This window comes from Onychomys torridus, chromosome 11 (genome assembly GCF_903995425.1).
Source record: "Onychomys torridus chromosome 11, mOncTor1.1, whole genome shotgun sequence".
Classification (NCBI taxonomy): domain Eukaryota; kingdom Metazoa; phylum Chordata; class Mammalia; order Rodentia; family Cricetidae; genus Onychomys; species Onychomys torridus.
The window spans coordinates 76,304,365-76,318,040 of record NC_050453.1 but is presented as its reverse complement, the minus strand read 5'-3'; the positions used below and the strand labels follow the sequence as shown (position 1 = coordinate 76,318,040).

At 40.2% G+C, this 13,676-nt stretch overlaps 1 protein-coding gene across 2 annotated transcripts in view; it reads left to right on the top strand.

The window, feature by feature from the left end:
• The window catches only part of Cntnap5 (contactin associated protein family member 5), a 902,127-nt gene that overhangs the window by 834,596 nt on the left and 53,855 nt on the right, over positions 1-13,676 (top strand). The window contains exons 20-21 of one of the 2 annotated variants that reach the window (XM_036201821.1): positions 766-896; positions 7,569-7,653. In XM_036201821.1, the coding sequence (XP_036057714.1) occupies positions 766-896; positions 7,569-7,653 (216 nt within the window). The remainder of the gene's footprint in view (positions 1-765; positions 897-7,568; positions 7,654-13,676) is intronic. The other variant, XM_036201822.1, reaches the window with a different exon arrangement.

The window sequence follows — 13,676 nt, the reverse complement described above, 5'->3', positions numbered from 1 at the left end:
CAGTAGATCGATTTCCTGAACTCAGGGATAGTGAACAGTCACTTGAAAAACACTCTCCTGGTAAATTTGAATTTCCCAAGGGGCCATGAAGGATTAGGTTGGTCACCACACCTTAGTCAGATCACACTTAAACTGAAACATTGTATTACACATCAGTGGGTGGAAAAGGGTAGGTTTCCTGTTTCCCAATCTCAGAAGGAGGAAGATGATTTCCAGAGAATCATGCCATGACAATAATCAAATCATGCTCATGTTCTCACATTCCAATTACAAAACAGGTCTGTGGGTGTGCTTGTCAAAGTGGACCTCTTACTTCCTCTCTTCCCCTTCCTCTTCCCACTCTCTTTTCCTGCTTTTTCTCCCCTCTCTCCCTATTTTCTTTCTTCTAGTTGCCTTTTTGAGGCAGGGTTACTATGTAATCCAGTGGCCTGTAACCCTGATCCTCCAGTCTCAGCCTCCAAAGTGCTGAAACTACAAGTCTATATCACCATGCTGATCTCAAACTAGAATTTTAATTTAAAATGGTACATATAGGAAACAACAACAAGAACAATGCAGCGCCACACTCTCTTTATTTAATAGGTATATTCAGAAGTTTGTATTTCAAACTGATGAAAATATTGATTTTACCAAATTTTAATGCTGAGTCATTGAGACCCAGAAAACAGAAACAAAATGACCAATTCATGAACAATTTAATCACATCTTTCTATGTTGTGTTTGATATTCTTAGTTCTAATTCTTCCCCACTTTTTTGCTTTTAAGGAAGTTTACAAGTTCGCTATCGTCTAAACAAGGAAGAAAGTCATGTGTTCACCATCAGCACAGAGAACTTGGCCAACAGAAGGGTGCATCAGGTGAAGATTAGCCAAGAGGGGCCAGAGCTTTCCATTCAGGTATTTCACTTCTCATCTTTCCACTCAGCCTACATGCCAAGGCTTCTCCATCAAACATGTCTGAGCTCCTAAGCCCAGGCACATACTGTAGTGTAGAGTTGCCCTGGATGCCAGTCCAGCCCTGAGCCATGCTCCTTCTTCTCACTGGCACTGTCATCACCCAGGAAACAGCTAGAAATGCAAATTTGTGAATCCTCCACCAGAGCTAATCCATCACAAACTACTGGAGAGGAAGAGATAGCACTGTCAATTCTAGTTGTGCTCAAGTTTAATCAGGTCTTAACCAGATTGAGTTATGAAGGGATCCATGCAAAGAGGAAAGTGCAGAAGACTGTAGTGGGCATAGAGTACAGGTGGGAAGGCACAGGTCTCCTCTACATATCACTACTTCCTTCCTAGGGCAAACTGGGTCTGGATGACGAGGAAGAACTGACTGGATAGAGAAGGTTCTTAAACAGTTCATATGAGCACAGGCATAGTTTTCAGAGAAAACAGTGTGATAGGCTTCTCTGAAAGATTAGTGACTCTGTATAGAGCCAACAGCATGGTAGGGCAGATCCCAATAAAGTCCAGCCAAAGCTAGATAACCCCTCTTTGATCAAAACCTAAAGGGAGACTGTTCATCATCTTAGCAATCACCAGTTTGCATAGGTGGAGTTTAATCTGTTCATATGTGTTCTCCCCATTTATCACTTAAATGCCCCTTTCTTTGCTGGCCAGCAACAGGTGCAATGACATCTTCCCTCTCAGAAGATGACTTTGCTCTCTTCCTCTGTGAACAATGTATTTTTTAGAAAAGAAATCACACATTCTCATTAGCCTATCTTCTCCTGCCTGGACCTGGGAACTTCTGTGCTCTCTCCCTCTCATGCCTGGCCTCAATATTTCAGCACTCTAAGACCTGTTCTACTACCTGTGAGTCAGATCTCATGACCCTCTCACAAGCACACCTCCAACGTCCTCCTGTCTTCTTTTTACCACCTTTCCAGCTCCACCAAATGGCACCCTGAAGCACAAACTATGTAATGCATCAAAAACAAGCAAGCAAACAACTCAACCAAGATCCTTCTGGCTCAAGGAAAGAAACTCTTTTCTCACCTTTTTACAGATGTCACTTCTCTCTGTGTCATTTCATTTTCAAATTTCTTGGAAAATTTGATATACACCAATTTCTAAAGTTTAACTTCTATGTTAGTTAGTTCAGTCATTGCTATGACAAAATGCCTAAGAAACATTTTAAATGATTCTGGCTTGTAGTTTGAGAGTACAGTCTTTTTTTGTAAGAGTAGCATGAGGCAGCTAGTCACTTTACATCCTTAGTAATCAGAGAGAGTTGAATGAAGGTATTCAGCTCACTTTCTGCATTTTACTTATTCAAGAATCCCAGTTTTTGGAATGGTTCCATACTCATTTGAGGTGGGTCTTTCCAACTCAATTAATCTAATCTAGAAACTCATGCACAGATATGCCTAGAAGTTTATTTCCTTGATAATTCTAAATTCCATGTAGTTGACAATCAAAATTAACTATTATACTTTCCTTCCCCATAGTCCCAGCATGGTATACAAAAACTGTAATGCTCAATATATGAATGGTGTTATATTTGCAAAACCCAGTGGTATAGTGTTGTGTGGGATATTTCTGGGGAGGCATGAACAAATGCCTACTCACTCCATATAGAGAACAAACAGCAAACCAATATAAGGATGCCACTAAACCCAAATTAGTGAACCAGTGAGATTACTAACAGGAGTATTTTTAGATTTATTGTGATTAATAATGGGATAATCGTTGAGGGGTTACAGAGCAAACATAATTTAAAAAAGAGATATATTACTACAATCCACTTCAGTACGGGAGGCAACCTGAGGAAACCTGGCATGCAGATCAATAGGTAGGAAAATTCTTATTTCAACCAAGTCAGCTTGGGGAGCTAAGGGCCTAGCCATACTGTATCTGGTCAGTTTCAGGGACTTCCTGAAGCCTTTGAGTCATTTATTTACCAAGCTTAATGAGCTTCCTGGTAGGATGTTATGTTTCTTTTCCCCAAATGTAAGTACTGTGCTTCCTTATTGAAGGAAGGTCACCAACCAAGGTTACCTGATATGGCTTGTCAAGGCATAAAATCAGACTTAGGTTGGAACAGCCACAACAAGACTGAGGCAGGGGCAATTTTATTGAGAGAAATTAGACTTTTTATACCCTTATCAGAGAGAGAATAGAGTAGCAATTGCCAGGATTAATACAGTTGTAGTTGCCAGGACACAATGACATTTACAAGCTGTACAGGGTGCACAAGATTAATATCTAATACCAATTGTCCTCTTAAGCTTTCATGCTTTCTTGACTTCTAAGGGAAAATTCAAACACAAAGTGGCCCAAAGGTTTTACTGCCTGAAGCAGTGCATTAGTTTCTCGGGAACTGAAAGGCACACAGTGCCCCAGGAGTCACTGACTCTAACCCAAAAAGCCTATAATGCATGCCTCTCAAATCAGCTAGACCAGACCAACTCCATGGTCCCTGCATGCAAGCTTTCCTCCAATGGACGAAGGTGCTATACAACATGGTAGCATGCCAGCCTTTTCCTTACTTGTCATCTCCCTGACATCTGATACAGAGATTGCTTCTACCCTTTGGGACTTGACTTACATATTGTTTGAACAGTACCACTCTTCTCTGATGTTTCTTCTACCCTGTTAGTTGATCACTGCTGTCTCTCAGTGTGTCCTTTGTTATCTCTCCTCCCCATTGGTACACACAGGACTCTGTTAGACTCCTGCAGCTTTGTACCTATAGTTATGTGATGGCTTATCTCATTTAATCTTATACTTTTGAGTACTATGAATTTCCCAATAAGTCATTGTCTAGCTTTATCCAGACCTCTCCTGATGACCTCCAACCTGGTCAATTGATGTTCCTATACAGTGTTCATTAGCCTTGATTTATTTCATTGTTTTCTCTTAGAAACCCATGCTATCTGAGATGGAATAAATATAATTTACTTATTTACTCTATGGTCTGTAACCCTCCTCTAGAATAAGTTTGATGAAAACACGAACTTGGTTTGTATTCATTGCTGCAGAGCTAGCTCCTTACCAAGCAGTCCCTAGCAGCAGGTCTTTGGTGAACATTTGTGAACTAATTGGATGGCTTCCACAGGGCTGCAGGTGCTATGTGATTTAGATTGATGTGACCTTGTGGAGAAGGGGGGATGTTCTAGTTTCATGGCTGTTGCTATGATAAATATCCTGACAAGAACCAACTTTAGTCAGAAGGGGTTTGTTTTTGCTCATAGTTCCAGGTTACAATCCACCATAAGCGTGAAGTCAAGATAGCAGGAAGTTAAAACAACTAGTTCCCTTCAACATCCAAGAGCAGAGAGAAATTAATGTATATATGATCACTTGTTTGCTTGTGTCCAGCTTGATTTCTCTGCTCTTATAGAGTTTAGGACTCCCTTACTAAAGAATGGTGCTGCTCACAGTGGGCTGGGTCTTCTCACATCAATTAATTTAAGATAATTCCTTGCATACATATCCACAGGTCAATCCAATGTAGAAAATCTCTCATTAAGACTTTTCCAGGTGACTCTGGGCTGTGTCATAGTCATTCTTAAACCAAGACAGGTGGGGTGAATTTAGAATTTAAGCTTAGGAGTACACAGTTTGGAGTCTCCCTTTTAGAACTCCTTTTCATCCTGTATGGAAAGATATGTTTAGTAGTGATATTGTAAAAACCAGTCAGGAAGATTCTATGTCCTTTGAAACAAGTCACAGGGGGTGCCATGGAGAGAATTTCAGGGGGTGCTAGGATGCAGCATTGGAGACCATTTTAATGTGGTCTATGGGAGAAAGTAAGAATGACTATTAGTTATTCTAATTAGATGGAAGTTCAGGAATAATTATTGGATATATGACACAAATAATTCCCATACCATTAGAAATTAACCTCTTACCTGTTACAACATTCCTGAAATGAGTAGGAGATCACACCTTTGAACACATTTGGGTTGGGTGGGGAGTGTAGCTGCTGAACTGGTGAGTGGTAGGAATTGTAATGATAGCTTCCTGTTCCTATAGTCTGTAGGAGTTCCATGTATATATAGGCCAGAGGACAACCTCAAGTCTCATTCCTGAGGAGGGGCAGTTCTCCTCAGTTTTTTGATACAAGGACTCTCATTGGTATAGAAATCACATTGGCTCTCCAGTGAGCTCAAGATATCTCCCTGACTCTTCCTCCCAAGTTATGGGATTACAAACACATGCCACCACACCTGACATTTTACTGGGCTTTACAGACCAAACCCAGGTCCTTGGACTCTTGTGGAAAGCACTTCACTGACTGAGTTATCCCCCCAAGCTGTGTTTGTTTAGACTTTTAATGAAGTCCTGATGGAAAACTGGGGTATATTCGGTAGAGTGTTTTACATATAAACATTTTCAGTACCTTTATATTTTTCTGTGTTCTTCACAAATGAAAAATGAAAGTAAAACACAGAGCAATAAGATGTATATGTTTTCTTTCTCTGTCTACGTAATTTTCACCAATCAATTTATAGTCAATACTAAGCAGCCACTTGCTATTTACAAAGTGCTGAAGACAGCAGAAAAAAACTAGAGCAGAAACTTTACATTTTGATCCTTAAGTCTGTTTATTGGCTCAGAAAGATAGAGCTGGTTTGTCTTTTGGACCATCCTTACACCCTCTCATTCCAATCTATATTTCTTTTTCTTCATTTGTAAAAAGCTGTTTAGTGCAAACAAACAAACACAACAACAGCAAAAAGCAGGCCCCTGGTAGTTCCTTATTTCCTGATTGGCCAGGAAGGAATATTTCAGGAATGCTGCCTACCTGTTACAGAGAAAGGACACTCAGCCACCAAGATCACAAGACTCCTGGCTTTCCACATAATCTTAATTTAGCTGTTCAAATTGCCTTTTCAAGGACAGGTCGCCAAACCTGACTATTTGATGACAAGGACAGAGATCCCAAGTCCAGAAACAGCAAGGCCATGGACAACTTAATATACTAATATGTGGCTTGACTAATTTATTCATCTTTGTGGCTTCTCTGTCGCTAGGTTCATCTATGTCATAGCATTGTATGGAGAAAGACATTTGGAAGTATGCATCTATGTCATGTTTCATACATTCTTTACTAATAAAGAAAGCGTGGTCTAATTCACAAAACAGTGATATAGATTTAAGTCACACACCATGGATCATAATTTGTACTAAAGTCATGAACAAATGACAAGGTCAGGAGGTTTCTGAAGAGAGTAACTCTTTTTACAGGGTTTCTCTGTGTAGCTTTGTGCCTTTCCTGGAATTCACTCTGTAGCCCAGGCTGGCCTCGAACTCACAGAGATCCGCCTGCCTTTGCCTCCCAAGTGCTGGGATTAAAGGTGTGCACTACCACAGCCTGGCAAGAGAGTAACTCTTAACAGATGTGTATAGAAAGAGAATTGTGAAAGGAGGAAGTGAATGAAAAGATTAGACGTTAGTCCTGATCTATTTGATTTTCCGCAAGCAGAGCAAATTCGCTCACCTCGCTGTATTACTGATTGTCTTCATTTCTAGCATATGTAGTAGATAATGATGAGGACAGAATTGTTTGGATTTTCAGAGTGGAGATTGGAGGGCAGGGGTCAGGGTGCCTTGTCAGCCTGAGGATCTGAGTTCAGATCCCAGAAGCATTGTAATGATCTGGGAGAGAGGACAAACACATGCTTGTAATCCCTGTGATGTTGAGAGAGGAGAGAGAGACAAGGTGATCCTGAGAGCTGGCTAGACAGGAAGCCGAGCCTGTCTGATGAAGTTCTGGGCCAAAGAGAGAGCCTGTCTCAGCCAAAAAGTGGACAGCATCTGAAGAATGGCACCTGGGTTGTCCCCTAACTTTTATGTCCATATACATGTATACATACACTCTTCCCCAAATGATAGAGATTGGGGGAGTCTGTTGGCTTTGACTAGATTGAGAAAAATGGAGATAGATTGGTGGTGCAGCCTAGGAAGGAGAAAGAGGAGGGAAGCAAACCAGAACCAGCGGTGTATGAAGCCAGAGGTGATGGCTAAGGGAGAACCCAGGAAATCAAGCCCTGGAGCACCCAGCCTTGACTTCTGCTGAGCCTGCCAGTGGGATGGGATCAGCCAGCTCTGTTAGTGCCAGCAATATGTGCAGCTTTCCTCAAGTGCTTACCAAACTATGTTCCATGAGGAGGAAGCTCTACAGTCCACACTGGAAAACAGGTCAGGGTTAGGAAGGAAGAGGAAATGGTGGTGACTGCAAGAATAAGAGGGGAGGAAGAAGTAAAAATGGGCAGCACTGCTGGGTCCCATCTAATGTGCCACAGCAGGTACCAGATGGGCTTCTCTGTTTACTTGTTTTCAGTGAAGAATTTGGTGAAAAATTCTCAGTGGGGAGAAATACTTGACAATAGGTCTGTAGGATCTCTGAGGGAATGCAAGCATGTCAAAGACCTCATTTTACAAGGAAGAAAGAAAGGGTACTTTATGAGCATTGTGGGACAACTCATGGGACATTTTGAATCTCTCTTGGGAGAAAACCCCTGAGAAGAACCTACCCTGTGTGAGAATGTAAGCTGTTTACAAAAGGATTGCTTTATGCCTTCTGAAAACCTGGGCTGATGGTCTTATTTTGTTTTCTTACAGGTGGACCAACAACTCTTCAGCTACAACTTCTCTCCAGAAGCTGAGTTCAGGACAGCAAGGTCACTGATTCTAGGCAAAGTCACAGGTCTGGTTCTCTGTCCTATACATTTCAATGGATGTTGTTAAAATTAATAATTTAGTAGTCTTTGTTTGTGTGGTCAGCGATTCACAGCTGCAGACATTACCCCCATCTGTAGTCTCCATACAGGTTTGGAAAGTGGCTATACTGAGACACATATGTGGCAGTGGTACAGAATGTCATTCATATCTGCTTTATTGGTTTGTTAGTTGGTTGTTAATCATTAGTTATTTGTGGTAATTATTTTGTTGGTTAATTGTCAGTAATCGGGCAGAAAGGTAAACAAAAAGTAAAATAATATTTTAATTTAAAGTTTGTATTTATTAATTATTTTTTCAGAAAGTCAGTATTTTACTTGAATTTCCTTAGTTTAACTAAAAGGGTGAATAGGAAGCTGAGCATCAGGATGAGGATTGAAAACTCACATTAGAAGAGTGGGTTCCCCTCTTATTCTCATACAGGTTTTGTGAATTTTCACTTTCTGTTGGACAACATTTATTGCCCATACAGCACTGAACTTTTCATACTTTCCTAAAGAATAGGATATTTTAAACAATATCCAGTCTTTAACAATGGCGTTTAGACCTTGAATATGTTTTGTTTACAACAATGTAGATGATAGGCCTTTGCTTTGGTCAAAATATGATCAACCTTTCCTTTTAATTTATTTTTTTCCTTTTTAGCCTCATGTATTATTTTGTGTAGAACACACAACTAAGTTCAATTTTAAGTATTGCACATGTATGCATGTACAAGGTGTGGTGTGTGCACATTTACATGTGTGACTGTGGGCAAGCATGTGGCTCGGGATGCTTTTGGAGATCAACAACCTTGTTTGACAGGATCATTAGTTCTGTGCTTTGTGCACAGATGGAGAGCATTCTGGTTTATGAGATTCCAGTGACTCTGTCTCCTCCTATCATTCCATAAGAGCACTGGAATTTCAGATACTTGTACTACTAAGTCTGGCTTTACTTGGGTTCTGAAGATTGAAACTCAGACTTCCAAGAAGCTATCATATCCCTAGCTCCAGTGTTTGTTTTTAAACTATCTATATAATCTGGATGTCTGTGCTTTACAAATTAGTAAGTGCAGGTCTTTCAGATTTTGAAATTACTTTAGACTTATTTCCTCCTGATTCAGCTATTTTTGTGACTTTCTCAGGTTCTCTGTGGTTGTGTTGGTCACAGTATAGTTTAGAAAGCATTTACAACTTTGGGTATCTTAAGCAGGAATAGACAACATAAGAAAGCACTTTTCTTATGAAAGTTTTGCAGCCCTGAACTCTGAGTCTTGATAGCACCTTTTGGAATGGCTTCTCACAAACTCGGAGGGTCCTTGTGGGAAGTGTAGGGTGCTCTCCTTTACCTACTAATTTCCAACTAGAAGCTGCTCTAACTCATACAGAATGTAGATTTACAAGGCATAGAAGACATTTTCTGGAAGATGACTGCAGAAAATGTGTGTCTCTAACAGTGGAGCAGCTCAGATAGGACAATGATCCACTGTTTCTCCAGTCTTCTAGATTCATTAAGAATATGACATTTGCAGAACATAAAGTGAATACACAATATGTCTAGAAAATGTCAATTTCAGTTTCCCAAGGTGACAGACAGATGAATCAATCAATATGAATGACTTCTGAATGGGCTTATTTCTTACCCCACCCCCCACAAGCCCAATAATAATGCTGTAATAATAAAAATGCTGCTTCTGAAGCTGTTTATTCTGGTTCACTAATGTGGCCCTGGTGAGTTTTAACTTCCTGTTCTCTGTATCTTAGACATTTCTGCTTTGTAAAAAAATGTTATTTTCGCCTTTCTGAGCCAAATCTTTTTGATATGTATTTTTCTGTCTTAAAGTCCCTGAATTATAAACTTTTATCTGAAGCAAGATATTTATCTTACCTTGAGTCTTGGAAGATCATTTTGCAAGACAGCTGAAGGGTGTTATATTTCAGATGGGAGGTGAAGGAGAGAGAGAGAGAGAGAGAGAGAGAGAGAGAGAGAGAGAGAGAGAGAGAGGAAGTGAGAGGAAGTGAGAGGAAGTGAGAGAGCGAGAGCGCTCATGTGCACTCTGGGTATAGAGGCAGAAGCACTGGTTCATAACTGCTACCAATGCACAGCTCTCCCAGCTCTGCATCCATGATGTTATGATGGGAACTTACAACTGTCTACATGAGGAGAGATCACACTGTAGAAATCACAAATGCACATGCCAATCACTGTTATCCTTCCTATGAGCTGATTTGAAAATGCAAAATTTACCAATGAGTACACACCTCCCCAGTTGTGTCCTGGCTTTAGAGGATGCTCGTAAAATCTCTTAATAGTTGGTTCTGGTTTTGGAAGTTCTTACTTCCTCTGTATTAACACACAGAGCTGCTTGGATTATATGTTCTTAAGCATTAGAAACTTGGTGTATGGGTTGATGTTGTTCAGTAGTTGTGTCTGGTTGTACATTTCTTATTAAAGTTTCCTATTTAATATTTTTATACTTCCTGAATCTATTAATTAGTTCCTATGTATCTTTGTATCAAGTCACATACAGAATTCATCTTTATTCACTAATTCTCAGATTCTAGACATATGAACTATTGATTCTTTCACATTCTTTGTATTCAACTCTTTGAGATCTGAATTCAGTCAACTTTGGACTTTCTAATTTCACCTTCACATATTTTAAAAACATTGACTGCTGTCAAAACAGTATAAAGTCTAAACATATAAAATCCTTTTGTTTTTGCCCATGGCTTTGTCTGTGTGTGAGGTGAATGTGGGTGCATGCCACTGAGTGCTTGGTTCAGCAAACCAAACTAAATTCAGGTTTACTAGGCTTGCATGGCAAGGACTTCAGTCACAGAGCCATTTGGGGGCCAGTTTTTTATTGACTTTTAATCTTCTGATTTTTTTAAATTTCTTCAGGTGTGCTTAACTACAATTAACATACTATGTGAACCATTTATAAATATAATTTTTAAAACTAAAATAGATGGTTTGGCCAACAAAACTGTTAGTTAAGAAAACCTGTTGTCCTTGCTTATTTCTTCTTGGTTTCCATCTGCTTGTAAATCATGTTGATAACAGTTATCAAACTCTCTCTCTCTCTCTCTCTCTCTCTCTCTCTCTCTCCTGCTCCTACTTCCTGACTCTCTGGGGACCTGAGTCTGTAACTAGCTGTTTTATAGATCTTTCCTCTGGCAGCTTCTTAGTCTGTGTATCTTGTGTGTGAGTGTGCAGAGATCTTTGCATGTGTGCACATCCATGTGCTGCCACACACATGCACAAACACATACTTGCATATTTAGTTGGAACTGTCATCTGAGAACCTGATGCATGGAAAATGGAGCATTTCCCTCCTCCTGATAAGATTTTTCTACCAAGTGCCACATTGAGATACTAATTGGGATAATTTCACTCTCTCATTATTTTCATTCCTGGGTAGAACAGGAGTGTAAATTTGAATTCTGAAGCTCAATGACATTAAAGCTTTTGGTAGAGTTTTTCAGAATAAATGCTGTTAATGTGAGTACTATGCAATATAGCAGTTAATTTTATTAATCCTTTCATGATTTCATAATTGTCTCATATTCACCCTCATTACTCTCTCCTATACTTATTCTTGCTTAATTTTTTCTTCTTTCCATGTCCCCAGTGACTACACTGTTTATTCCTGAATTATAATTTGTTTACATTCTTCTGGTTTCTCTTGGCCTATATTTTCAAAGTATTTTGTGTTACTGAATCCTCATTTTAACTGACAGTATAAATCTAAGAGGAAAGTTCATTGAAGCTTTCACGTCATCAATCTCAGACTCGTGTGTGTGTGTGTGTGTGTGTGTGTGTGTGTGTGTGTGTGTGTGTGTGTGTTTAGACCAAAGGATAAGTAGTGATCTTCAGGCTTAGTACATGTTAATTTTTGAGTCAGGATTACAGAGTGTACCAGGCTGGCTAACCAGCAAGTCCTAGGAATCTGGCTCTCTGTCTCCCCAATGTTAACTCATAGACACATGCCTCTAGGTCTAGCTTTTTTCTTCTGTTCAGTGATCAAGTGAAAGTCCCCATGCTTGCAAGGCAATGGCTTCAGTGACTAAGCCATCTGCCCAGCCGAAGCTTGGATGAAACCATCCATGTGCAATAGAAGCTACAAGGACATTCTCTTCTAAAGTCCCTTCAGGAACTTTGCTGTTGGACCTGATGTTCATAGGCCCCTTCACTTATGGAAATCAGCCAAATGGCTACATGTATATAATGAAGACTAAAGAAAGATGCCTAAGTGTTTGAGCGCCAGATTGTTCTCTGCTTTTGGAGAACAGGTATCAGGTAGGAGTAGTCTGGGTTATGATTGAGTAGAGAAATCAATAAACTTCCCCACTCTTCTAAATAGAAAACATTTTCTCTAAGCCAGATGGCCTTCCTCCACACCCAAAATGCAGTTAGGATAATGATTTGGGATCACCATTAAGCTCAAATCAGTGGCCTGTAAATGATCGCTACCTGAAAATGAAGGGAGATCTATGAGTATCTGGCCCATGATCAGAGAGACACAGTTAGCCTAAGAGAAAGTCAGAGGAGGGTGGGGCAGGTACTTCATGGAGTAAGCTCTGTATTCACTAACCTAATTACCTGAGTTTAATCCCCAAAGCCCAATTGATAGAAGAGAACTGATCCCTAAAAGTTTTCCCCTGATTTTTGCACATGTGCCATGGCACATGTACCCACTCCTCCCAAATAAGCAAATGCAATTTTTAAATTGAAAGCAAAAGGAAAGAGAGCAAAAGAATGGCTACCAAGCTTCCTAGCAGCAGAGAAATATAGGAAATGAGAATGGTTTGGACAGAAGTGAGCACATGAGTGGCATGGCACAGACGGAGCAAGGGGAGGGCAGAAGTGGGTGCTCAGACCTCATGATAAATGCCACCCATTGCACGACTTTAGAAAATATCACTCTGAGGGACACATTCTACTGTAAAATAAAGACCTGCAAGCATTTTTCATAGTAGATTCTAAGGGGAAAATGTGTATACAATTTGTCTCAGTTTTCTTCAAGAGTATTCCATTTCAAAGCCAAACCAAATTTGTTCATTTCCTATCTTGAGAGGATGGAGCAATTCACTGGCCTGAAGTCTGGTGATTTAGCGCACACTCTGTACCAGCCCTGGTGCTCTAGGCATCATAATAAATAGAATAGATTAGTTTTTGAGGGCTTCTAAGATGGAGACAGGAGCCCATGAAGAGAGTCAATGCCACTGCCCACATTAAAACTGAGGTGGGGCTGGTGAGATGGCTCAGTGGGCAAAGGTCCCTGCCACCAAGCCTGACAATCTGAGTTTGAGCTCCAGGGCTTCCATGGTAGAAGGAGAGAACTGATTTCCCACATTGCCTTATACATGTATGTGCTGTAACACACAGGTACTCACATCACAAAATAAATAAATAATAAAGTCGAGGTGTGTTGGCTCTCTATGAATGAAGATGCTTTTCTATGGCAAGTCATAAGATGTTGCTAAGTTTGATTTTTAATTGCTAACTGTCATTTTGCCTGTCTCCAAATTTTTTTACCTGGTTATAGCAAATATGATTTTAATGACATTAAGAGAAAGTCACATTAGGGACCAATGAATTAACTCAGCACATTAAGTGATTGCTTTGAATGGGAGTGCCAGGACCTGTGTAGAAAAAGCCAGACTTAGTGGAATGTACTTTTAATTCCAATTCTGTGGAAGCAGAGTAGACACCTCCAGGTGCCGGGCCAGCCAGCCTAGCCTGACTGGTGAGCTCCAGGGAAATAATGAAACTGTGAAATAAAAGAAACAAAAAATGAAAAGAGAGAAGTGTAGACAGTGCCTTGGAAATGACAACTATGGTTGTTCTCTGGTACACATATGCATACATTGTGGTGGTTTGCAAGAAATTGGTCCCTAAAGGAAGTGGCACTATTAGGAGGTGTGGCCTTGCTGGAGTAGATGTGGTCTTGTTGGAGGAAGTGTGTCACTGTGGAGGTGAGCTCTGAGGTTTCATATGTGCTCA